This window comes from Larus michahellis, chromosome 1 (genome assembly GCF_964199755.1).
Source record: "Larus michahellis chromosome 1, bLarMic1.1, whole genome shotgun sequence".
In the NCBI taxonomy this organism is placed as follows: domain Eukaryota; kingdom Metazoa; phylum Chordata; class Aves; order Charadriiformes; family Laridae; genus Larus; species Larus michahellis.
This window is the reverse complement of record NC_133896.1, coordinates 135162990-135190594: the sequence shown is the minus strand read 5'-3', so window position 1 is coordinate 135190594 and position 27605 is coordinate 135162990. Positions and strand designations below refer to the sequence as shown.

General features: G+C 41.8%; 1 protein-coding gene across 6 annotated transcripts; it reads left to right on the top strand.

Moving 5' to 3' along the window:
- Positions 1-785: 785 nt before the first annotated feature.
- ZFX (zinc finger protein X-linked) lies at positions 786-25549 on the top strand. 6 transcript variants are annotated; one of them, XM_074604476.1, is made up of 9 exons: positions 841-1061; positions 4007-4076; positions 6820-6908; positions 7340-7906; positions 16856-17005; positions 17200-17343; positions 17436-17570; positions 20064-20204; positions 21706-25549. In XM_074604476.1, the coding sequence occupies exons 3-9, from the start codon at positions 6848-6850 to the stop codon at positions 22890-22892; spliced, it is 2385 nt and encodes a 794-aa protein (XP_074460577.1). In that variant the 5' UTR covers positions 841-1061; positions 4007-4076; positions 6820-6847; the 3' UTR covers positions 22893-25549. The 6 variants fall into 6 exon arrangements, with proteins under 6 accessions (XP_074460566.1, XP_074460604.1, XP_074460577.1 ...); XM_074604493.1 differs by lacking the exon at positions 841-1061 and adding an exon at positions 2205-3493; XM_074604465.1 differs by lacking the exon at positions 4007-4076 and having other exon boundaries at positions 786-1061.
- The last annotated feature ends 2056 nt before the right edge of the window (positions 25550-27605 follow it).

The window sequence follows — 27605 nt, the reverse complement described above, 5'->3', positions numbered from 1 at the left end:
AATAATTCGGATTAATTTTCAGGACAAGATGAGAAAACACTGCTAGCCAGTACTTTGTTTTCGACAGCACATCATTTCAAATTTTCAAGGCGATCTCCCCACGGTACTGCTGTTCCCGGGGGGGGAGCCCGTCACGCGTGGAGGGGCCGCCTTCCGCGTGGAAACCCGGGGCTCCGGCTGGGCCCGCCGCCACCCCACCGGCACCGATTCTCGCTGCTTGTTGTTGTTGTTGTTATTCGCAATAATTCCCACTGGTGGCCGCCCCCCCGCGGCCGGCGTGACCCGAGGCCACGCAAGCCCCGACCCCAGGTCCGCGTTCGCCCCAGCGCGGAGTACCCGCGCCCTAAAAATCCAACCCCCCCGGCCCTCCGACGCGAGTAAAACAGGCCGGCTGGAGCGCGGAGCCCTCCAGCCCGCAGCGGGGCCGGGCAGGGCCGCACGCCTGGCGGCCGGCGCCGCGGAATGGCGGCCGTCGGGAGGCGGAGGGCGGGGGAGGCTCGCCCGGGCGGCGCCAGCATGGAGGGGCCGGGAGGGGAGACGGGGGGTGGGGTGGGGGGTCCCCGGGGCAGCCGATCCGCTTCGGGGGCGCACGCCGAGCCCCGAGCGGCGCTTCGCGGCCGAGCTGCGGCGGAGGCGGCGGCAGGAGGAGCCGCAGGGAGCCGAGCGCGGCCGCGCCGCCTCTCCCTCTCCCCCCCCCCACCCCCCGCCGCCGCCGCCACTACCACCACCCCGATCCGCGCCGGCTCGCCTCGCCCGGCAGCGGCCCCCGGCCCGCCCGGCGGCCCCGGCCCCGGCGGGCGGCTGGCCCGAGGCGGCGGGCAGTGGCGGCGGCGCGCTCCCTTCCGCCTTTTCCTGGGTCTCTCTCGGGCAGTGACGTGACGTGCTGACGGCGGGCCCGGCCCGGGGAGCTTGGCCGCTTCCACTCAGCTCCGAGCTCGGCCCCTCCCTCCCCTCCCGCCCGCCCGCCCCGCCGCCGCAGCCGCCGCCGCCGCGCTCGGCCCAGTCGCGCTGAGAGAGGCCGCGCCGCGCCGAGGCGAGCGCTGCCGCCCGCCACCCGCACGGTAAGCAGCCCCGGGGCTGGGCCCCACCGCCCGGCCCGGCCCGGGCCTTCCCCTGCCCGCACCAGGCCGCAGCGCAGGCCCCGAGGAGGCCGCAGCTAGGCCGCGCCAGGGCTCCGGCAAAAGAGCGGGCCGCAGGGCCCCGGCCGGAGGGTTCCGCACGCCCGGCGCGGCCCTGGGCAGCGGGGGCAGCGGCGTGAGGGATGCGGAAGCGGAGGGAGGTGGTTGCGGGCCCGGGGGGAGGCGGGCGAGGTCGGTGCCAGGCCCCGGGCCCGGCCGAGGGGGGTTCGGAGAGTGTCTGGAGGAGGAGACAAAATGGCGGCGCGCGAGGGGGGGGAGGCGGAGGGCGCCGGGCGCCATCTTGAATTAATCGCTCGCCATAGCCCATGTCTCCGCGCAGGCCGGGCCGGGCCGGAGGGGGGAGCCCCTGGCCCCGCTCATCGCAGCGCCGGGCCGCAGGCTCCGGAGAGGGAGAGCCCGTAGCCCTCCCCCACCCCCGCTTCTCCCCCCTCCTCTCCCTCCTCCCCGCCTCGGCGCCTGCCAGCCAGCGAGTCGCAGGGGAGCTCGGCGCTTTCCGGCCCGTGGCGGCTTCCTGTGCGGCCGCGCCAGGGCTGCCAGCCGTGCCCCCTCCTGCCGGGCGCGATCTCCTCTCCTCTTCTCTCCCGGTCGGCCGGGAATTGGGGCAGCGGCGGGAGGTTCGCCCTCAGCCTGCATCGCCCGGCCGCCCCGCGAGGTGCGGAGGCGCGGGGTCCCCCTAAGCCCCTTTGGATCCCCTTCCCCCTTCTTGTTGGCTTCCCCTCCCCTCTGGCTATCCTCTCGCCTGCAGAGGCCCCCACCTTAGTGAAAAGTAGTTTCAAAGGGGTCCCCGGGACTGGTTATTTCCTTAATGTAGGGTTTGTTGAGAATTAGCTTGGGTGTCGCCTGACGCACAACATCCCTGTGAAATCTGGAGAAAACCCAATTTTTTTTTTTTAACCAGTTTCTGCAAATAACCACGCCACTGAACAAAGAGGAAAAGACTTGGGATTTTTTTTTTAACAAAATTACAATGAAAACAGCAGTACCGATTCTCTTGCCAAAACTGAGGGAGATGCATCAAGAAATAAAACATGGTCGCGTTTGTTACATTGTCTTTATTTTTCTAGCTGTTCACCTAATAATCGTGGGCCTTATTTTCAGTGTAAGAATTAGATGCTATAGGAGTATAATTTTTTTTTTAACCTTTCATGTGCGTGTGTGTACATCGCATTCTCCGTAAGTGGGTCACGCAGGGAGAGTTGTGACTGCAGCAGTAGTGGAGACTGAACCCACGGTCGTCTCATAACCACAGCGAAGCTTCGGGTAGCTCGGGGCTCTAACCCAATTGGGACATGTAAGGCGTGCTGCAATTTTTAATGTGATGTTGCAAGGCATGATGGGAACTTGGTTATGGTTGTAAGTCATCTCAGCGTAGGTAGGGGCCAGGGCCCCTACGTGGGGGATTTTGCTGTTTATGCCTTTATTTTTTGAGGAAGCGTCAGAGTTTTGCTGTGTGAGTATTTGGTTTATGCCCCTGACTCCAAATAAACAGATGGGCTGTTCTTTCCTTAGGAGTAGACAAAGGACTATCTTAAGAACTATCAATTTCTTTTTCATAAGGATGGATTTTCTGAGATTTCCTCTTTTTCTCTTTTTCCTCATGTCCTTTTTTTTTTTTAGGTGAGAGCAGAGAAACTGACAGTTTCTGTGTCATATTAAAGCTTTCTTCTAAGGAACTATTTTTAAAGTTGCTCTCTCTTTAAAACGTGACAGCTCGTCTATTTCTTTTTATTTCATCTTGATTACCTTCGTAGGCCTGTTGAGTCAAGGATTTGTAATGTGGCAAGACTGTGCAGTGTCTGTGTTGCTTCTCTTGACCGATTGTACTCAAGATCAGATTTATGGAAAATAGCCATTTTTGTTTTGGGAGGTTATTTTATTTCTATTAGCTTAATACCATTTCTTACATGAATATGTATTTTTTTAATCTGTCCTGCCACTTGAAAATATTGCCTTGACTTTCATAAAACCAAACCCAAACAATCAATTTGTAAGTAAAGTAAAATTCAATTTGTAAGAACTACCTTTACAAACAGAATTAGGTGTATTTCAGAGTTGTATTAATTCTTGATCCATATGAAGCTGGCATAGACCCAAGCCAAGTAAAAGATGTAGATGTTTAGTTCTTTTCAGCAGTATAAAACCTGGTTTTAGATGCCTAGACTTTTTCTGTCATAGTGGTAGAAGAGCAGTTCCCAAATTACTGAGATTTGAAGAAGAACCACATAGATTTGGGCATTGAGGAGGACTAAGTGTAGGGACGTGGCTGGACACCTGCTTCTCTTTGAGAGTTTAGGTTCCCAAACCGGAACTGAAAATTGAACCTGTCTGCTTTGGTGCCAGAACCTGCTCCTGGGGTAAGTGTCAGCTGGAATATTTTGAAAAAACTGAGAGGACTTTCTGCCCTTCTCGAAATGTTGCAGGAAAATGAACTGCTGGAATTGCTTGTGGTACCACAGAGCCTAGGGCGCTTGCCAAGGAATTTGAAGGTGTTTGGTGTGGTGCTCACAACAGGAAGCTCTGGTATTTCTCGTGTTGCAGAGCAGTGTCTTCATCACCTGCCAGTTAGTACAGAACCATGTGGCATACCTTCCTTTGTGTGGCAGAGTCTTGGACCCCTGTACTGTCCCACTGCTCAGAAGAAGAGCAAGCAGGAAGAAACACAGTATTTTCCGCATCTACTGATTAGTATGCTCAAAACCTGAGATGATTTCAGGAAATTTTAGGGATTTTTTTTTTTCTATCCATGGACGGATGTCTTGATGCCTTTTTGGACTGCAGATTTTGATTTAGGCGCTTTTATCGGTTTAGACAGTTTAATTAAATCCTGTTTTAAATGCCTGCACGTTCTTCTGGTCTTCTTTCCACAGCAAATATGTTTGGAGGTGGGGTCTTTGCCCTAGTGGAGCACTTTTAAAGTCTTTGTGGTCCTGCACAGGGGTAAGAATTTCTGTACGTGAATTTTTTGGCTGCGTCTGGGTATAAAAGCATGTTAAGAGAAACCTTATTTTGGAAGAAACTCAGTCAGTGAAAGGGTTGGGGTTTTTTTCTTCTTCTTTGGAACAAGTGCCAAAGTGTAAATCTGTGTCCTTTCTTAGACTTGGTCTTGAAAACCCATGTGCCTGGGAAACTTCTTCAGTTTGTGTAGAACCTGAGCCATCATTTTGCAGCGTATTACCGCCCTGTGGGGGAAAAGACCTTGCCAATGCAGAAGAGGCCACACTGTTACGCAGAGTATGCAGCTGAAGGTCTGCTGGGCTGTCACTGCTGGTGGCAGCGTCTTTATGAAGCTGCACCATTGTGAACACCACAGACTCATTGGTTTTAGCATCTGGGCAGCAGCAAAGAGGTGGCGTCAACAGGCTCGTTCTGGAAGCCAGGAAGTAGTGATGGCAGCCTCTGGGTCTCCTGGGTGAAAATGATAGACAGAAGGACAATGAAGGAGAGCTTCTCTCATAGAGAGAGTGAGGAATATAGGGAGAGGATAGGATAGAGAAAGTGCATGCATGAATCATAAGAAGTAGGAATTTGTGGTGGAGTGGTGGTCAGGTGGGTGATGAAAGCAGGAAGCGGGGAAAACAAATGCCAGTTCTTCCAGTAGCTAGTGGTGAACTGGCACTTCAAGCTGGTTGGGTCCCAGCCGATCAGAGACTAATATGTATGATAATAGAACCGTCAAAAGTACAGGCAGAAACAGCGTCTTGACTTTTCCCAGAGAGCCGGACAGCAAGTGCTAGTTTCATATGTGTGTGTTGCCTGAGGAGAGAGGCAATTTATTTCTGCCAACCTTTAATCCCCTCTGCCTCCTCCTCCAAAAAAATTCTTTGAATTGCTGATACAATCTTTGCTACAAATTGATGAGTAGCATGGCTTTGTGTGAATGATGGGAGTGGGCTGTAGTTATAAACTGGAGAGATGAAATGCGCGGGTGAGGAGGTAATGAATATGGTATAGGTACAGCCACACAAGAAGTTGGAGAAGAAGCTACAGAAAAGAAGAAACTAACCAGTAAAGGCAACACAGAAAAAATGACCACATGAATAGGCATTCAAGGCATTTGTAATAGACTGGCTAGGTGTATGCTGAATAGATGGAAGTAAACCAATTTGGGTATGAATAATTCTTGCTTAAATAACTATATGAAACCTTGTTATTCTGTTCCTGTTTCTGTGGCATGGCAGAAGTTGATTGCCATCAGTCAAGCTATGTCTTGTGTTTGAGGCTGAGAAACGCTTTTCTTCTGCTCTTGATTCTGAGGAAAGCATTTATGTGACGAGCTGTTTCTGTTAATGGTGGGTGCTTCTGACAGAAATGCTTGGCAGTCAGAATAATCATGAGGTGATTTATGTCCAGCTGGACACCACAATGATTTGTTAGAGCAGCTGCCTTTAAAATGTAGGGGCCTTCCAACTGAACATCACACAAATATGGGTCCACTTGGAAAAATATTTGACTGCTGCTGCTTTTCCTCCAGTTCAATTTCTGGCTATATTTTTCCTTCAACTTGTAAAAATACATTTTCTCATATAAATTAGGTGTTTAGTTGCGAAGAGTTCAGCTAGAAAAATGGTGAAGTCTAGAAAATACTTGCTACAGATTATGGTTGTAGGTTTGTGTTTTTGGAGTAGTTGTTAATTTTTTGTTTTGTATAGCAGTTTCCCCCATGAAGACTTAATCAATGTAAATGTTACTTGATGTAATTCAGAAAGGTTATGATTCTTATGGAAACCTTGGACAGAATCTTAATGCTTTCTCTATGTCTTTCACATTGTGAAAGTATTACTGGAATGGGGAGATTTCTGCCTGACACTGTGAAAAATGTTTGGAGGAAGGAGAATCACATCTTCCACTTGTACAGAAACACAAGCAGAAATGTGTAGCAACATTCTATTGCCTTTTGCTGGTTCTGCGCTTAGGAAGCTAGTTGGACTAAGTGCACAGGAGCAGTACAAGTTTATATTAGATCACGTTTTACCCAACTAGGTTTGCCTGGTCCTAATTATAATGCACATATTTCAGCAGCAAAATTTAGATTGCAGTTTCAGATTTTAGTAAGTGTTTTAACTTTGTGGTCCTGTTTGTTTGTTTTGTTAGGAAGACTGAAATCTTAATTTGTTATTATGCATTGAAGAAGTGCTGACATTCAGTTCAAAGAAACTTGGTAGAATATGATATTCGGTAATTTTTGAGAACCAGTGACATTTTTTTAGTACAAAAGAAAACAGGTACTTCGTCTTGGGGAAGGAGTTTTTAAAATATTCACACATCTGAGGTTTGAAACGTGGTATTATGTTCTGGAACCATTTTACATTGATGATTTCAGTTCCTGAAATGATGTAAGAGTAACTTTCTCCTGACTGCCCAGGTATGAAGACAGGGGACATCAAAAGCAGAATGCATTTCAGATTATTAGCTGCTACCTTTGATTTATCTTATTGAACTTTATTGATATGACAGCACCATATTCCCCACCATCCAAAAAAGACTTGAGTTTGAACTTGTCTAGGCTTTGTCTTAATTTTTTTTAATTTGTAAGATTATAAGGAAGTTATATTTTCATATCCCTTTATCAGCCATTTCTGTGTTTGTAGGCACCCAAAATGTCTGCTTTTTAGTGCACAGGCAGAGGCAACCTTCCTTGCACAATATGAATTGAATAACCTTTCTTTTTTACCTTCTACAGATACTGTGACTGATGAGAGTTAAAGGCCATGGATGAAGATGGGCTTGAATTGCAGCCGCATGAGCCAAATGCATTTTTTGATCCAACAGGTCTGTCAAGAGATAATATGTAGATAAGTGTTCACATTAGATGCTATTGACAGTCATTTATTTTGTCTTTGCTTAAAAATGCTATGCTGCATCAATGCTTTTGTATAGAGTAGTCGCTTTTGATTTTCAGTTGTTTTTATTACTCAGAGCAATATGAATGAGCTACGGTTCTGCCAAGTAATAGCTGTTTGGATATTGGGGGAGAGTCTAAAAATTGTTGTTCATCTTAGTTATGTTAGCATCTACTGAAGACTTGCTTTATCAGCTTCGCATATATCTGTCTATCTTAATTGCTTGTAGGCTATTAACGCCTGTTTTACTAAATTGCAGCATAGTGTAAAAGTTGAAGTAAAATAGAAGTACTTTCAGTTATTAACCGCTTAATCCGAGTTAGTTTACAATTTAACTGCTGTTTTAATTATGTTTTTCAGGAGCTGATGCAGGACATATGGATGGAGATCAGATTGTTGTGGAAGTACAGGAAACAGTATTTGTTTCAGATGTAGTCGACTCAGATATAACCGTGCATAATTTTGTTCCTGATGATCCAGATTCTGTAGTAATCCAAGATGTCATTGAGGATGTTGTTATCGAGGATGTTCAGTGCCCAGACATCATGGAGGAGCCAGATGTATCTGAAACTGTCATTATTCCTGAACAAGTGCTGGACACAGACGTAGCCGAAGAGGTTTCTTTGGCTCATTGCACTGTCCCAGATGATGTTTTAGCTACTGACATAACAGCAGAAGCAATGTCTATACCAGAACATGTACTGACAAGTGAGTCAATGCATGTACCTGAAGTTGGACATGTAGAACATGTAGTTCATGATAACGTTGAAGAAGCAGATATTGTCACTGATACTCTGGGAACAGATGTTGTATCTGAAGAAGTCTTGGTGGCAGACTGTGCATCAGAGGCAGTGATCGATGCCAATGGAATCCCTGTGGAACATCAAGATGAGAAGGGCAACTGTGAAGATTACCTTATGATTTCCTGTAAGTGTCTTGGTAAAGCCATCGAAATTCTTAGGATATGGGCCTGGGTGGTGCTCGAAATATCTGAGGGAGGGGTTACGACAGGACCAGAGCCAGATTTTCTGTATTATTTATTGAAATACAGATCTCACAAAGGTACTCAAATGGGGGAATTTTTAGGAACGTGTACCAGCTAAAAATTCTGGTGAAGCTAATGGAGAGAAATACTGGGAAATGCATGTCTGATTATAAATTATTTTGGTAGCATTTTATAGCATATGAACAAAAGAGTTAAGAATTCCAGTAAACTAAATGGCATATACTTAGTAAGAACTGAAAGAAAATAAATGTGACGTTGTTTGAAAACGCATGTATATGCAGGTTACTAATACTATTGCCAAGACATTAAGAAAACAAACAAAAAAAATTATGGGAAAGGGAAAGTAAAAAAACTCTGTTTTTTAGAAGTCCAAATGACAATTTATTATCTTTGTCTTGTGTTTTGCTAGGCACTCACCCCTTCCACCCCGTTTATAGTTAGATACAGGCAACAGTATGGTTTTCTTTGCTGTTAGGATGTGATTTCTTCTCTCAATAAGCAAAGGATGGAGGTATGCTAACAAAAAGAGTAGCTCACGCTGCTCACAGCTGAGAAGCAATCATGAATACTTAATCTCCCTTAGGAACAGTGGTACAATCCATTTGAATCATATTTCAAAAGACTTAAAGTAGAGGGTGGAGAAGAACAGAGCATACCACCAATCCTTTTTCTGCTGAGGATATCCGTTTATGAACTAGAGTTTACTGTATGTTAGTTATTACAATGCTTACTCAGTGCAGCACCTAGGAACATCAGAGTGTCACTGCTGAATATTTGTTTGTCGTAGAAATAGAAAAGCTTTGTTAGGCTGGTTTGTTTAATTGCCATTTCAGGCACTTCAGTTTTGTCTAGCATTAAATGACTCCATTGATGAGGCACACTTCATGCTCTGCTTCGGTTGCCTTTTTTTTTTCTTTTCTTTTCTTTTTTTTCCTTTTTTTTCCTTTGGACGCTTTTTTGAAATGTGTAATAACTTGTTTTAATTTTATATTCTGTACTTATGGATTTTAATGTTGCTTCTCCTTACCTAGGATCACTGCATTTCTTAATTTATCATCTCTTGAGTTCCTTGAGTAACCTTGTGCAGCCATGTTTTGAGTTTATATGAGGTACAGTTAATTCTCTATTATCTGGGAAAACAATGAAATGGGATAATGCAAAATATGGATAACACAGAACATTGTAAAATTAAGCTGCAGGATCATACTGAGGTGAAATAGATCAGGGGTGCTGCTGTCTGAAATAGTTTATCCAAATAATTTATCCAAACTAATGAATGCGTTTTCTGATTCTGGACCTGACTTAGATCAGATGAAAGCAGCTGAAATGCACCCGCAGCATAGTTAGGCAGCAAAGTGGATAATCCACCTATGGGTAATTGAGGCCTCACTGTGTAAAGACGCTGGTGGTGATCCTTACCTGTGTCTTATCCCTGACTGTAGCTCTTCAAGGTACTGTTGCTCCTGTCTGTCTGCTCACCTTTTCCCTGCAGGTTGTCATCCTGCAGCATGGGCAGCAGCGTGAGGCCTCTGGGGCTGTGGTCAGGATCACTTTGCAAACTGTGTCTGTGTAAATTCAGGTTGAGGGGGTGGGTTGATCCGTGTCCCATTCAACCATTGCCAGTGGCTGAATGAGGATAGAATGTCTTGGTGGATGCCATATCACATGATCCCTAAAATACCCACCTGGCTAGAAAGTCATCTTAGATGTACCAGTCATCAACAGGTGGTAACTGTCAGAAGACAAAGGAAATTGGTAGTACAGATATGCTGGGTTATTCTGCATTTTCAGTCATGTATTTCTGCAGTTTCGTACTCTATTCAATATTAAATTCCTCTTGATAGTCTTGTGCTATATTTTGTGTAGATTCAGAACCTTAAAGCATTTAAAACAGTCGTTATGCTACAAAACATGCATCCTTTCTATTTGTGTTTAAAATGTTAAGTATGTTTTACAGTTCATTTTAAAGGGAAGTTCCCTATTACCATCTACTGTGTTTAAAGGCTGCATAACAAGTTCTTCTGGTTGTGAAGTCAGTGTCTAGTGCTTTTCCGTCAAGTGAAGATTATCTTGCCAAATAGTCTCTTCGTTGTATGGAAAACATTATTTGAATTAATTTCCATATTTTTTTGTTGCATAGCGGTATTTGCATTTATTGATCTGTTGACTGTCACGGTTCTTCAGTTGAACTTGGTATTAGGTGGCTTTTAAAAGGAACATCAGCCTAGTTTTTGATTTTTTCATCGTAGCCTGTAAATTCGTGCTTGATTCTGCCAAACCTCCATGAACTGCTGGGGCAGGTGTTGGAATGTAATTTTGTCTGCTCTTACAGTAGCCAAATGTACGTGCTTCTCAGATCTGGGAGCTAGACAGTGTTCTTCAGGATGCCTTTCCCTGTCTTCTTTTATCTAGTCCCGTGCAAAGCAGGCGATGACACTTCGTGTTCTTTCTGTTGTAGGTTTCTCAGTCTATATTCTTCAATGGAAGTTATTGGCAAAATCTTTTTGCTTTCTTCTTCCTATACGGTGTCTCTCTTTAAGTGTTTCCATTTTTGTTCCTAATGAACTAAGTCTACATAGATTTTCTTAAGATAATTTTCTTAGCTTTAACCTCAAAATAGCTGTTTTGAAATGACTAGGCTATGTGTACTTTTTTGAATATTGTGTTTCTGCCTTCTTTCTTGGTTTCAGACCAGTTTGTCCTTTCAAAGAGTACAGTGCCTCTGGGTTTCATTCTGTGACTTTCCTTCAGGAAGCTTGGCATTTTAATATTTCTTTGCCCATTTAGATTTAATTTAGCTTCTGCATTGATACGCCATTTTTTTTTGTCTTTTCATTTCCAAGATAACGTTTCTTGTCACAGCTTGTATTATCACTACCTTTTGATGTATTCACCTTTTTTCTTGGATACTTTGTCTTTGCCCCCAAGCTTCATTTTTGGTTCGTGGTAGAGTTGGGACACTTACGGCAGAGCAGAATCAGATTTCGTTCAATAAAGAATGCAAACTGATAGTAGCTTGAAAAGGAATCAAGAAGGTTTGATGAATCAGTTTTTCTTTTGCATATGCCATGCAAACAAGCCAGTTCATGAGTTTGGTAAGGAAAGGATAAATTGTGTTCTGGCTCACACTGCTACTAATTATTTGGTAGCAAATTTTAAGGCTTGGAAAATTGTTTCTCCATAAGTGAAACCGTAATGGTGAGATTAGCTAGTGTTTGTCAACAACAACAACAGAAAAATCCCCAGCATTTACTAACCAAGGAAAGTAGTGCCTTACATCTGGCCATAAGATAGAAGTTAAGATTTTTGCTTGTCTGATTTTATTTGATTTGGCAAGGTAAGACACATCCTCTGGCACGAACTCATTCCATAAGACAAAAGTACTCTTGATATACTGTTATTTAATTGCAGTAAAAATGGTGAGGCACAATGGAGGTTTGACAAGGGAGTCTGGAGAGAGGGAAGGGTAGCCTCACAAAGTTTAGGCTGCAGTTTTAGGAGGTCCGATGATGTTTGTAAATACAGGGGCTACGCTATGTCCATCCACATCCTTACTTTGCTCTGAGTTAGGCATGTCTTTTGTTTGTTGTATCTGAATTAACACTTTTGATTACAGGAGTCAGAGCCCAGGGTACTAAAAGAGAGAGAATAATGATTGCATCTTTTCATAGGTGTAGGTGAAACCCCTCTTTTCTCATTCTTGTTGGATGTTTAAGTTGAAAGCAATGTATGGATGTTTAAGTTGAAAGCAATGTATCTGATGAACAAAGCCATAAAGTTCATGGCTTCATTAGGGCCATCCAGTAGACTTGTGATCAAGAAAAGAAAATGCTCTTAATTTGTTTTCTAAACATAAATAAGTACCTCCCTCTTTTTCCCTGGAGGTTCTTAAAGATGCAGCAAATCAATCATGTTTATCTTTCTGTGAGGTAGAACTTGCTGCTGTGCTTCTGCCTGACCTCTGGAATGGCACCAACAGTTGTTGTAGCTGAGGCTGCTCAGGAGGTCACCGTGAGAGGTGGGGGAGATGAGAGTTCCCTTGAGCTGGGTGATGCCTCAGAGCTTAGTGTGATTTGTGTGCCAGGGAGAGCAGGACAAGAAGGACAAGTGTTAGATACCAGTTTGGAGCTCAGGAAGTTCTCTGCTAGATTGCTGCCCTGAGGGGAGCTTCAGATGCATAGGGTATACTGGTGCTCATGTGTAATGGCAGCGGCATTAAAATCAAAATAGAACAGATTTCTGTTTTCCCACAGGTTAGAAAAGCTGCTTTGCCATTTAAGAAATAACTGGACAGTAAAAATAACTTCTTCATTGGACTAGGAATTCTGTGATATCCCGTGGAGTACAAGTAAAATGTTTCTGTCACAGATAACTGAACAAAGTCTGTCTGGGGAATACAGCATGCTTTTAATCTATTGTAGAGAAAACAAAATAGTTAGCAGTGGCCTTTTTCATTAAGACTTGTTAAATAGGGTTGTTTATTTTGTAAGCAGGCAAGTATCCCATGATACGCATTTTCTGAGCAGCGGAGAGAATCATTTGGGAACATAAAGGCTGACAAAATAGATGCTTCTTGCCTAATTGCTCCACAGACAGATTTTAAGATCTGTTAAACTGATGTAGATACAGACTTTTTCTTGGAATGTTTGTAAGAATTGTTTCAGTCTGTTATTCAGCAAACAGCAGTGTGTACTTGAAAAAGATGGAAGGTTTCTTCGTGTTTAAGTGAATTTTATCTTTTACAATCCATTTATTTCCCTCATTTAATTGCACATAAAGGAGAAACGGTAGGAAAGAATAAGTGTAAAAGCTTATGGAAACCATTTTAAAAAAAAAAGATAGTTACAAATATTGGCATTTTTCTAGTTAGGAGTAAAAGATTGCAAGGCTACAAAGTCTGTATCTGCTGATCCATTAAATATTGGATATAAAAACCTAAAACCAACTTCTGGAGGAAAGTGCATGTGTCTTGGTTAAACAAAAGATGTACCAATTAAGCAAATGCAGGATCTTGGGCTAGCATGTATGCTTCGATATGGGGAAACTAGCCTCATCTGTGTTTTAAATACTGCTTTTATTATCAATGCACAGGGGCTTGTTTCGGTCACAAAAATGCTATTGGACATATTTTAATAGGAGGGTAAAGATACAGGAGATAATTACTGGTTGGATATTATGGTTTATGACATTATGTGATTTTTTTAAAATTAGATTTAATGTTTTTTAGGAAAAATGCTGTCATCATGATTGTACATATTAAGCAATCTGTTGTTAATGTTGCGTACTTTTATTTCTTAACTTTACTCTTTATTCCTTTTTTTATCTGTTGGTCACTTTTTGTTGATATCCTTGTAAAAGGTAACTAGACAGGCTTTAAATATGCTACATCTTTCACGTTGTGTGACACCTTTCTCATCTGTTTGTGCTTTTAATAAAAAATCAAGCATTATCTTTACATGGAAGCAATTATTACAACATTGGAGAAGCACGTACTTTTTTTAGCTGTTTTTTACAGCTCATAGTATGCGAAGAGCAGGCTCCTCTGATCAGCGAAGTCTGTGAGGAACATCAGCAGACTGGCCACAGAATGCATTCTTGCAATTTACGTAAAATAATGATGTTCCTAATAATTTTTCTCTCTTTTTTTTTTAAGTTGGAGAATTAGTCTGAATCCTTGTTTAGTGAAGTAAAGCTACCAGCTAGTTGTGGGGGGGGGAATACATACAAAGTTTCTAGTGTTTAGTTAACTATCTAATTAAATGGAGGCACAAGGTATGACAGCATTGGAATAACGATAATTTCAACTTTTTTCAAGCATATGACTTGTGATTAGTTTAGTAACTGCCCCGGGTCTCTACTTGAAAGGAATCTCTTGATCTCTTAGAAGCTTAACCAATACTTCTAAGTACTTTTTGGGGGGTTTGTTGTTGGTTGTTTTTTTTTTTAATTTCAAAGAGGAACAATGTGAGAGAAGATCAGTCGTGCACAGTATTTGTGTGATCCCTTGGTGGGCTGTGAATTTGACTGAAAAATTCAAACATCATCAGAGTTCCAGATTCAAACATTGATCAGTCAAGTATTTATGAATATCATTGTCTCTGATTGTGAGACAGATATGTGGAGAATGCAGAAACATAGGGAAAGTGTTAAATAGAAATCAAATTTCATAAATGCTGCCAGAGCATCAGGGAATCAGTAGAGATAAAAGCTTATGTAGCCATAGGACAAAATACCATGGAAATGGTGCTTTGTGTGATAGATACCCATTCGCTTTTGCCTTGTTTGTCTCTTCTTCTGATTTTTTTTTTCCCTACCTTTTTCTTTCCACCCTACTTTTCTTCCTGTTACCTGTTTGCTACTATGCTGCAAATACTGTTACTTCTAGAGCCCTTCAGGGGCTTTAGTTTTTCAACTATTGCCACCTGTCAAGAATGAAATTTTTTTTCCTTTTGGATGAGAAAAGTTGGCCTAATATTCCTACACATCAATTTCCTTACAGTTTAATGGCGCTGTTAAAAATATATTTAAACCAGTTGTTACATTTTGAAAACACTGTTGAGTATAGAGGGAAATCAGGGATAAACAAACTCGATTTGTTTTTAATCATGATTTTTTTTTTTTTAATCGTGATTTTGAATCTTGGAGAACTTATTTCAAAGAGTAAATGGAGCATATTTTTAAGATCTAGAATTCTTCTGTTGTGTGAATGTTATCAATGAATACTTCCATGTACGTATGGAAGTAAAAAACTTCATCTTGTTAAAAAGAAACCGGCCTGTTTCAAATTGGTGCACGTAGGTTTACATTCTCTTTGATTGCTTCAGCCATAATTTTCCTTCCTTGAATATGTTCCAGCATCAGTTGAGTTTGGTGGCAGACTTCCCCTTTGGCTTCAGCAGTGTAAAATCAGTCTACGCTCATTTGAAAGCTTTCCAAGCACACGTGCGTGACACTGGAAACGGCCAAGTTAAAGGAGAACAACTACATAAATTTAGTGTGGGAACGAAAGCAAGTTTACTTTTTGTCAGAGTTCCAGTGACGTTTGGTGTTTTATGCATATGCCAAAGAATTTATGAAAGTCTGCTCAATAACTGAATATACATACTGTGGAGCTACGTTGCTGACATGATTCAAAAGAATATCTTAAGGTTTTTACTTTTAAAATGCTTTGGGGTTTCACCTACAAGATGTTACATTGTCCTGTGACACAAAATAATTTTTAAACATCGTACGGCTTGAAACATTCTGTATGGTGGCCATTGATCATGAACTTGGCATAAGAGTATTTAATGTTTTTTCTGCTGCTCTTTTGTTGCGGAGAAAGATAAACTAATTTATTTTAGTGCTTCATAATTTAATGTTATTCGTATTTCTTTGTGAATAATGATGCCTGATTGAGAAATTGTACTTAAATAGAAATGTGTTTGATACATGAGACAGGACATGTGCTAGTTTATCTAATTTAAAGCCTAACTTATTGACTTCATGTCAGGAAAATAATAGTAATAATATTTTGAGCTTTTTTCAAAAAAGTAGATCTTGAAGTAAATTGAAGAGTTGCAGTTACTGAATAGTTAAGCTATGATTTAGTTAGGGTAGTTTAATGAGTGCCGGTAAAATAAGCATACTTTGTTAAGTATTTTGTACATGCTAGGTATGGTAGTTAAAAATTCTACAGCATTTATGGGATAGTTCTTACACTTCCTTTAGAATAAATTTTGTGTCTTATTGTCATGAATTGAAGTCGTGCATGGCTTTGAGGGAGCCGTGTCAGCCTTCAAAAGGGACTTTATGAGCAGTAAAGTCACAAATTACAAAACTATGCCATCACATTAAGAATTCTTAAACGATCTTAACACTTGAGAAACTTCTGAGGCTTCTGAAACTGGGATATTCTCTGAAGGCCTTGAGATACTGGATTTGATTTTTGTGAAAGCATATTCAGTATTTATGTCTTGAAAACCCACGCTTGGTAAAGTAAGATGGTGTGTGGGTGTGCATGCCTATGTAGAGTATGTCTTAAAAATTAGAAATGTGTTCCTCGTAAAGCTGGCTGTTAGCCCTGTTTATGTGGGAGGACTAGGCAAGTTATGGCAGTTCAAACTGAAGCGTGGTGTCGGTCCACTTCTGCAAGGAAGAGAACAAAATTTGAGATGATAGTAAGGATAGTATGTAAGGCTACAGCATAAAATTGAGTTCAAGTCCCTTCCATTAAGGGCACCATGAACGATTAGCTGAATGGGTTCACCAGTGCCGTGGTGTCAGGGCAGCACTTTGGCACTGTGCTTGATCCCTCAGCTGTTGAGCAGATGAGGAAAGTAGGGGGGTTTCTTCCTGTAGTTTTCATTCAGGTTTCCTCTCTGGTGAGCTGAAGAAGCATCAGTAACACCGCTTTGCAAGGAACCGGGTCTTGCTGGCAGAAATAGTACCACTTGCATTAGAGACAGGGTTGAGGAACAGATAATGCTTTTGAAAAAAAAACAGTTAATAGCTTAGTAGTTGTGAAGGAGAAAGCAATTACAACTGAGAGTAAGTGAAATTAAGCCACAGAGTAAGTACTGACGTGCAGTTTCTTTCTACCATCATCTTGCTGCAGATCACTGTTTTCCTATTAGCATTGCCTGGTGTGGTGCTCATGCCTCTAGTCATATCACCACAGCTCTCTTCCCCCTTAACTAGAAGATACAGCTTGAATTTCTTTCTGGGTTTATTGTCATTGTTTTCAAGGATGTGAAAAAAATATTTATGGGTAGGTTCTTTATCACAACTTAATTTTAAACTGCTTCCAAATTTGATTAATAACATAATAAAGTCTTTCGTGTATGTCTGTCTGTATATGACTGGATAATTGTAATAACTTGTTTTTGTAGTGGATGATGCTGGTAAGATAGAACACGAAGGTTCTGCTGAAATTACCATGGAAGCAGAGTCAGAAAGTGGCTCTTGTAAAGTGGATGGCATTTGTCCAGAAGTCATCAAGGTCTATATATTCAAAGCAGATCCTGGAGAAGATGACTTAGGTAAAATACGCTCATTTTAGAATACTCAGCCTGGCATTTGAAATTTTGCATAATTAGAGACTGTTGTTTTTCAAGTCATCTGTAAAGAGCTGTGGGTCTAAATGTTACAGAGTTACAAACGCAGTTTTCTGCAGTTTAGCATAGAATTTGAACAAAGCGTATTTAAAATATTTTGCTCTGGTCTTCCTGATTAGGGGGCACAGTAGACATTGTGGAGAGCGAGCCAGAGAATGACCACGCAGTTGGATTACTTGATCAAAATAGCAGTATTCGTATTCCAAGGGAGAAAATGGTTTACATGACTGTAAATGATTCTCAGCACGAAGATGAAGACTTAAGTAAGTAGGTGGCTTTCATTTGGGAACAGGGATTTTCACTTTCAACAGTGCAGTGTTTCTATTAATTTTTTCTTGACTTCTTTTTCTCTTAGATGTTGCAGAAATAGCTGATGAGGTTTATATGGAAGTGATTGTAGGAGAGGAGGATGCAGCAGTGGCCCATGAACAGCAAATTGATGACACTGAAATTAAAACTTTCATGCCCATAGCTTGGGCAGCAGCTTATGGTAGGTAATACTCAAAAGAATTCTTCCTGGTGACACTGTCTCTAGCAGATGTTGGGCGTTGTTTTTTGAAGGGTAGTGGAGTATTTGTGGTTTTCGATATGTTTTTAAAGTTTTAGTTTAAGAATGATTTCTTGGCATAATGAGCCTTAATATTAAAAACAGAAGAAGAGAGAAGCTGTAAGGCAGGCTTCTTCTTATTCCTATTTTAACAAGCATTTTCCTTCATATTTTCATGATGTAGAAGGGGATGTACATGAGCTTTCAGCTGAAAAATTGCATCTCAAGTACACCTGTCCTTCACAGTTTTAGGACACAGTAAGAGCTGGCTTGGGAATAGAACTGAGTATTTTTATTCGGTGGTAAAAAAAAAAAAAAGCAGATGGGAATATGTAAGATTCAGTGTAATAGTGAAAAGTAACACTGACCTCTAGCTTGATTTAAATGCTTTCTAGAAGGGACATACAAATACATGATTTCACTAATGGAAATAATCAATTGATTAACAAAAAAGAATCTGGAGGGAAACATTTTAAAATTATAGCAGAACTTTGAGAATATTTCCAGCATGCAGAACTGGCGCACAAACTGATTTCCAAAACTTACGTAAGCTGGTAGACCAAAATCTCGTCTTGGAGATATTTCTGTATTGCCACGTTCTCCTTCCAAACGTAATTTGAGTAAACAAAGCAGGAGAAATAGTGGAGTAGAGGACAAAACTTAGGTTACGTGTCTGCATGGTGTGGACTGTGGTGGCAAACAAACGGCAGGGAAGTGCGGAGGACACGATGGGGGCTGGAATCACGGATGTAAGTCAAGGGAGGGCAAGATTTCAGGCAGCAGCGTGTGTTTAAAAGTTGTTTAGGAGACGGGTGGTAGCGCACCCAGACCTTATCTTTGGCCATATGCTGGTGAGCACAGTTTCAGCGGAGAGGAAAGGACAGAAGCCAGGTTGAGTGGGAGCTAAAAATGAAATTAAGTGAACTCGGAACAACAGTGGTAGACTGAACGTTGAGTGATTTTTGGAGGAGGAGGAGAAAGTTGAGCAGAGTGTATTAAAAACAGAGAGTTGGAATTGAAAGGAGAATTTAAGAATGTGGGAAACAGTGGAGTCATTGCATTGTTGGCAGTAAGCAGCCTAACATGCAAGGTGAGAGGTGGTGGGAAGGGAAGAAATAACGAAGCAAGAAGGCATGAAAATGGCAGAGGTTGGTCATCTGCACTTCTCAGAACTCTTCTTCATTTAAAGAGGGTTTAAGAGCTGATAGCAATGGCGTTTAAAATGTTACATTTGTTTTGTTGCTGTATTGTAGCAAAGCCCAGTCCCACTGCGCTTTACATTCCAGAAGGTTTTTACAATTTCATTCTAGTGTTAGAAAATGTTTGGGGCCTGTTCTGTGTCACACTCCAGAAGGACTCTTCATGCACCTGTTGCAAACTTTCTACGTGTAAGATGTGAAATGGGTTTTTGTTTTCAGTGTCTGTCACTTGTCACATTTGCTGTTCAACACATGAGCTAGTATATACGTCAGAATCTTCAGGCTTTGCACATGCCTGTTTCTGGCTCTGAATCTTCTTCTATTAATCATGATTATTCATCCCCAGCACTCTACAAAGGGAACAGCTATTGAGCATCTTGCCCTGTCTTCCACTTCTGTCTTATTTGTGTGCTTTGCTTTCACGAGGAACTGTTGCCTTCTATTGATTCAAGGAAAAACCATAAAATCTGTTACTAAAATTTATTTATGCCCTTAAATCACCAGTGTTAAACTGATTGCCGGTAAATACCTTCCTGAACATATAGATGTATTTACCTGAAATTTTCATGTTTGTTTTACATCCAGTGATACCCTTTGTGTATTAAACACGAAGTTCTGCGAGGCAAAGATTGTTTCCTTCTTTCTTTTATACAATACTGAGCATGCTCTTTGTTCCCAGTAGAAAGAATTTGTAAGTGTTAAAGCATCAGGTGTGCCAATAGTAAGTAGTGTACTTTGTGTGCAAGTGTATGGACTGTTCAGAACGATTCTTTGATCGCAGTTCTGGTTCTGAAACTTGGTGTGCGAAAAACTTCAGTCAGGTGAATTCAGATGTCCAGAAGTGAATGGAAGCTCAAACATGAATGTATTTCAGGACTGAGAAGAAAATGGGGCACAGTGTCCTGCTGTTGTTTACTGATGTTAAACATTTTGGGCATAATTAGCAACCGAAGAAATGCAAAAAATACTGCTTTTAAAGGAGAACTCTTTGTGAAATGGAAAACCATTAACTCCTGTAAAATTATTTTAACAAAGACAATGCTTGCAGGTTCATAATACTAAGCGTAATTTGTAAGTTAAATACAGAGAAGTTTTGCAGCTCATCCTGTACATTAGTACGGTTTGATTAAATGTCCAGATAATAGTTTATCATTTCTTGTGTTGTCATTGTAGAATTTATTGCTCAAATAATCTGTAGAGTGATGACAGTAGGTAACTTTTTACCTTATCTTGTTAGGTAATAATAATGACGGCATTGAAAGTCGGAATGGCACTGCAAGTGCTCTTTTGCACATAGATGAGTCAGCTGGACTTGGGAGACTGGCTAAGCAAAAACCAAAGAAAAAAAGGAGACCTGAGTCTAGGCAGTATCAAACAGGTGAGTATCTGGTGGCTGGTTGTACTCTCATTCCTCTAGGCACTTATTCATAAACAAATGTACTTTGCTGGTAGGGTGTGCAATGTCTTGTGAAAAGCAGTGATTATTTTGGGAATCATTTTGTTGACAACATTTCTACATCATAAATGAGTGCATATTGCATTTTAAAGTTCTTAAACACATAGCTGCTTTGGATTGTGGGGGGTGTTTTAAAGGAAACCATCTCTGACATAGAAAAACTCAGTATCATAGCAAAAGGTTAAAAAGCTATATACTTAACTTGCCACACCAATTTTAATGTTTAATGTAACTTTTTTAAAGGTGTTGTGAGATAAACAGTGTTCTGTAACAGTACTTTTAAAAAACCCTTTTTCTCTTTATTGAAAATATATAGAACAATCTATTTCATTGTGTCAGCTCCATAAGTAAGTGGAAAATCTGAACGTTCTGTGTTACAGTGGGTAGTGTAACTTCTATACCCTTTTCTGGTTAATTGTGAAATAAATTGCCTTGATGTTCACAGCAATGTTCTTACTTGCATCTGTAAGAACAGATGCCTGTTTTGGCATTATTTGGTTTCTGCTGTTACTGTGTTATGGTCTGAACGATTTATTTGGTCCAATAAAGTTGAAAAAGCACATGAGTGTTTTCTTCAGCAGCCTTGCTTTAAATGATGCTAAAAGTTTCTTTCCAAATTGTGACTTAACTGTAGGAGTTTGGTTTTGTCTGTCACTGAATTAGTAAACTAGGCAAATTGTAATCTTAAAGTTTGCTTTTTCTATTTCCAGCTACCTAGTCAGTTCTCCTTCTAAAACATTTTTGGAAAAGAGAGCTTTTTAGCATGCCTAGACAAATTCAGGGTAAACAAATCAGGCTGACGGATGAGTGCAAATAAGTTCCAAAGCTTTGAGGTGTCCGTATGTGAAGTGTGTTCTCATTGATTCCTGCTCGCTATCTCTTCAGAGCGTGGCTGTGACAGATGGCACAAGGAGGAGGTGTTAGTTTGGGGAGATGTCAGTTGTAGTCAGCAGTAGGTGATTAAGCTGCCAGATTAAACTTTATCTACAGATTTCGTGGAAAGTCAAAGAAGATCACATGCTATTCTTACTACGTAATACTCGGTCAAAGAAGTTGGCTGCTGTTGTTTGCACCAGCAGCGGTTTCTATGCGTATTTAAGGTCTGAACTCATTCAGAATTCTTCGAAGTAGAATTATTTGAGGTGAAGAACAGCTGGGTGATGCTTTGGTTGTCGCCATCAAAAAACAGTATTTCCTTTCTCCTGATAATGAATGAAAGTAGTCATTCCCTCAGTTTCTTCTACCTAACCCGGTAACAAGCTTGTTTATTATATAGTATAGTGATGCGTCTGACTCTGTGATCTTATTTAACAATTCATCTTGTTATTAACAATTCATCTCGTTATTAAGGTTGAAATACGACGTTTATTGAAGTGTAATATTGTAGTATAATATTGATGAAGGGTTTTTTGTTGTTTTTCAGCAATAATCATTGGCCCTGATGGTCATCCGTTGACAGTCTACCCCTGCATGATTTGTGGAAAGAAATTTAAATCTAGAGGTTTCTTGAAAAGGCACATGAAAAACCACCCGGAGCACCTTCTTACTAAGAAGAAATACAGATGCACAGACTGTGATTACACTACGAATAAAAAAATAAGTTTACATAACCACTTGGAGAGTCATAAGCTGACCAACAAAACAGAAAAGCTTATTGAGTGCGATGAGTGTGGGAAAAGCTTCTCTCATGCAGGAACTTTATTTACTCACAAGATGGTGCACAGGGACAAAGGAGTTAATAAAATGCACAAGTGCAAATTCTGCGACTATGAGACAGCAGAACAAGGATTACTGAGTCACCACCTTTTAGCTGTCCACAGCAAGAACTTTCCTCACATTTGCGTGGAGTGTGGCAAAGGATTTCGCCATCCGTCAGAGCTCAAGAAGCACATGCGAATCCACACTGGTGAAAAACCCTACCAGTGCCAATATTGCGAATACCGATCTGCCGACTCTTCTAACTTGAAAACTCACGTAAAGACTAAACACAGTAAGGAAACGCCATTCAAGTGCGATATTTGTTTCCAGACTTTTTCAGATACCAAAGAGCTACAGCAGCATACGCTTATGCATCAAGAAAGTAAAACACATCAGTGTTTGCATTGTGACCATAAGAGCTCAAACTCGAGTGATCTGAAACGACACATAATTTCAGTCCACACGAAAGACTATCCTCATAAGTGTGATATGTGTGATAAAGGCTTTCATCGGCCTTCGGAACTGAAAAAACACGTGGCGGCTCACAAGGGTAAAAAATTGCACCAATGCAGACATTGTGACTTTAAGATTGCAGATCCCTTCATTCTGAGTCGCCACATACTCTCAGTTCACACAAAGGATCTTCCATTCAGGTGCAAGAGATGTAGGAAGGGCTTTAGGCAACAAAACGAGCTGAAAAAACACATGAAAACACACAGTGGCAGGAAAGTTTATCAATGTGAGTACTGTGAGTATAGCACTACAGACGCCTCAGGCTTCAAACGGCATGTTATTTCCATTCATACAAAAGACTACCCTCACCGTTGTGAGTATTGCAAGAAAGGGTTCCGAAGGCCTTCAGAGAAGAACCAGCACATTATGCGGCATCATAAAGATGTTGGGCTGCCTTAAAGTCTCTTTCACAGACTTACGGCTGGAATTATAAAGGAATTTTGCCTTTCAGGCACTTAGCTTATTTTAAAGCCAATCACCTGCGATCACACACAAAAAAAAACCAACAAAAAAAAAACATACTGTGCATTTGATTTGTTGCTGTATAAAAATAGGATTATTGCTTCTAGTTGACTTTTATACCTTTTGTTCAATAGCGTGTTCTGAATTCTATTCAGTTTGTTTAATAAATGAAGAAAAGATGGCAACAATAAAGTTGCATTTAATAAAGTAAACCCTGTCTCTTACTGAATTTTTCAACCGTAATAGTTTATTTAAGTATATTTATCTTACTGACCTCGTTGATACTCACAGTGTCCATGTTAATGCAGTTTTGTCGTGAATTTTAAAAATAAGAGATTTCTTTTGATGAAATTGTCAGAGGTGTGTATAAAATGGGGAATTGTGATGCTGAAGATAAAGTCACTAGGGCCCACCTGATTGTCTTGTTTTGACTAGACAGACTTTGTGGCAGGTTAACTGTTTTCCATTTGAGGAGTTACACATCTGACTTTATTGCGGAAAACTGTTCTGCGTTTTAATTCAGGTTTCAGAGACGAAAAATTTTTCAAAGTGGTTTGGGGCATTTGTTACCTTTCTTTAGCGAATTTGAAAGTATGCTCAAATATTGTGTTTATTGTTCCGTGCTTCTTTGTCTTTGAAAGGTTTTGCCTGTTACAAAATGAGTTGGGTTTTTTTTTCCAATTTACTGCTGTCTTAATGTTGGAAACATAAAATACTGTTGTTGCATTTGCAGAGATAAGAGATCACAACTGTCTGTACGTGCCGGTAAACATACCTCAAACTTAATGCTTTTGTGTATGTTAGTATTTCTTTGAAAGAACAGCTTGTGGTTCAGGTCCACGTTTTTTATTGTTTTAGAATAAAATTTTAAGACCAAGAGGTGCCTCGATTTTGGAAACCAGATATTTACAGTGAGAGCTTCAGAGGGGGGCGGAGTGGAGCAGGTGCATTCATAAGGAGTAGAGGTGTTTTAATGTAGATATCCATAACAAGTAACTTATGATAGTAGCAGAACTGTTCGTAAATTGAATGTTTTTTTCCTGAGCCATTAGCAGCTGTGTTAAGCTGCTGTTTATTAATTAGTACAGTATCCAGAATTAACCCAGTTCTTTTAATCTGTTTATAAACAGCTGGGAGAACATTACAATTATTATATGCAATTTTGCCACCTGAAGACTATTATAAAATAGCGCCGTATCACTTGCTAATTGCAGTGTAAACGTACCAAGCACAAAGTCGTGTACCTTAACAACAACTGTCGAGCAAAAAACCCCAAACCATTTAATTACAAGCCAGATTTTAGCACCCAGCCCCGCTCCCCTTGCCCAGATTCCTGCTGAAGCCACAGGTTGGCGATGAATTGCGGATAGCCGGCTGCCTGCCAGCTTGGGATAGATTTGTCACCAACAATTCTCTAACGATTCTTGTTTCCAGGCAGGCGAACTTCCTGTTGCAATGAAACAGGAGTTTTAGTTGATGATTTCAGGTTTGGGGTGGTAAAGGGACAAAGGTTTCCTTGGCAGATGTGCATCTTGCGAAGCCTTTTGTATTTTGTTGTGTTACCAAGCCCTGCTCCTACTGCTCAGCCCTTCCCTTTTCACCGTAAGCCCAGATACTTGTGGTTTTAATTTGCAGTTCAGGAGAGCCGAATGCCGTGTCGCTACCTTTATTGTATAATGGTTTGGGTTTTTTCCTTTCGATGCCTGCTTGACAGTGCCCCCCAGACTTGCCCAACGTGCTCGTGTATAATACCGCTACTAACGGGCCCTGGACCTTTAGCGTGTCGTCAATACCTAGGTGTGCTGCACTGTGCCTTCGCTGAAACCCCCGGGGAAGTCAGTGGATTTCCTACATGGCCGTAGCTGTCTGTCTGTCTGTCTTGTCGCCTACTGATTGCCAAATCAGATGCAGTAAAACCCAGCGGAGATTTGCCATTGGCATCTTGCAGAGTACCCTCTCGCGACCTTCCCTCCTGCCCCCTTCTCTTACCTTCAAGCATTTTCTAACTGGAAACCTGAAAAGTGTTCAGAGTCTGCGTAAATGCCCCTAGCGTTGCCGAGGATTTTAGCCATTTTGAACTTTATTTTTTTAAATAAGCTGAAAGACAAAGAACACAATTTTACACCTTTTTTTTTCTCTTACGTAGCCTGGAATCATACACACTTTTTTTTTTTTTTTTTTTAAGCACAACGTTGAAACTTTTTTTTTAATAATTAAGGGTTTGGTCAAGTGGATTTTGTAAAATGTATTTGTCTGTATAAAGAAAATGAAATTATAGCTATTGTTAATGTACTGACATTAGTTACAGGTTAGTTTTAATTCTTAAATAATTTGCTTAGCAAATGCTATAAAATGGATGTTTCAGTTTAATGTTTAAAAAAGGTACAGATTTTTACAAGGACATAATATAAATTATTGTTCTGTAGAAAATACCCTGTTAAATATTGTATACGTCCTTCCCTCTGTACACTTTGTAAAAAAGACAAAAGAAAAAAACAAAATACATAGAATCATATAGGGATGTGTGACATTATTGTAATTGTGTACTTGATAATAACGTGAAAAAATAAAATTCAAAATATTTTCCTGTTAAATGAACATTTGGTCTATTTGATGCCAGTACTGAGATCAAGCGTTTGTTCTGAGGGACACGGTCACCTCCAGCTCTCATCCAGCTTATTTTTCTGCTCCCCATTTTTTCAGCTCGTCGTGTGCAGTTCTGGGGTGCGGGCGATTCGGTCCCTCATTGGGCCGAAACGTACCTTTACGAGAAAGTCCGCGAAAATTAAAGGCAGGGATGGCAGGTCTTCAAAATCCATTTTAATGCGTGGGGTGTTTTTTATATTCAAGGATTCATGTCTGTTAAACTTCTTACGATGCCGCGATGCTTTTCAGCGAGGTGGTTACCTGCTACGTGCTACTGCCCTGTCCTGAGTGGAGTGAGGCAACTGCTGTCCTTGAAACTCAATTAATAAAATGTGTTCCCCGTGCCTCTTCCCTTTGGCGCGTTGTCCCCGGGGTCCTGTCTCCCTTTCCTCGCCTCCGCCAGGATGGGTGAGGGGGTGTCGCTGGGCCAGGGGGACGCCCAGGCTGGGGCTCTGCCCCGTCCTCACCCCTCCTGCCCCAGCTCCTCTGCCTGCTGCTCCCCAGCAGGGAGGGAGGGAGGGAGGGATGGATGGATGGATGGATGGATGGATGGATGGATGGATGGAGAGGGCTTAGGGCTGTTCTTCCTGCTGCTCTATTGACACTTCAGCCCGGTTAAATTTGACTTTTTTTGGTAATGGTTCTTCCGGCCCGGGGCATCCTGTGTGTAAGGGTGCGTGTGACCTCGCGTCAACCCCCTGTCCCCACTAACCTTGTGACAGAAGTGCTGTCGGGTGTCGCTTCCCTCTGTGCCTGCCTGAGGAGGGAGGGGGTGGAAGGTGGAGGTGGCAGTGTCTGCTGGCCCACACACCGTCAGGATATTCAGCCCCACGAGTTCACTCTCGCTGGATCCCTTTAGGCAAGGCTGACTCATCCACTCCCCCTCTCGGTTCATCCTGCAGCTGGGCTGGCCTTGGGCAACTCTTCACAGGCAGAAGCTGTCAGGCGGAGTTGCCAGCAGTCTGCTGTGGATGCGATCGGTTTTCTTGTTTCCTCCATCCTACCTGATGTTCCTCAGCCGCTCATCGTGAAACTGCACGTTGAGCACCCGAGGCGTTCAGGGCGCTGCAGAACAAATACACCCATTTCTGGCGTATTCCTCCTTTCTGCGAGGAAGAGCCAGGAGCAGCCACTAGTTCTTCCAGCTCATGCAGACTAGCAAATCCCACCCTCCCCTTGGACCTACCCCCTCTCCTCTTGGATTTCCTTACCTGTGACAGCCCCATTCCTTTGCTGCCCGGCTCTGCTGAAGGCTCCCCGGCTGGACCAGGTGCCTGTGGCCCACCAGGTGACGTCCCCATCGCTGGGACGCAGCAGCAAAGGCGCCCAGAGCCTGTATGCCAACCGCAGAGTTCTTTTGACAGCCTTATTTGCAAGCCAAAAGTATCACCGTATCACTAATTAGGGGAAAAAAGTATCTGGCTAACAGCTCGCTGCGGTTAGCTGGCTTGTTGAAGGTAGTAATTAAAATTAAATAATATATCATTAATAGGAAACACAATTAATAGGTCAACAACAATGACAGGTAGAAAACTGACCAAGGAGTGGCTGACTGGAAGCAATAGGCAGGTCAGCAGAGTAGCCAGGAGCAAAGTCGTAGTCGTTGTCATAAGGACATACATAAGAGGCAGCACTTCAAAAACCTCTCACTTGGTGGGGAAGTTTGACAGGAGGGTTGCTGTGGTTTCCTTGAAACGACGATGCAGAAAAGGCAAGAGTTTAAGAGTTTCAATATTTTTTTTCTTTTCTAAAAGTAGCAGAAGTATCAAATGAGGCTGGGGATGGTTTTTTTCTGGACCTGTGGCAATCAAGAACACTTTTAGTTTCTGTAGGTGATAAGCACTTCAAAAACTGCAAGCGCAGGTGGTTCCAAGGCCATGTAGCATACACCATTTGTAATATTTACCGGAATCCCACAGAAAATCCACAGCTCTGGAAAAATATTACCATCGTATTGAAGGCAAAACTTAGCGGGTTATCTCAGCACGAGCCCAGGCAAAATTT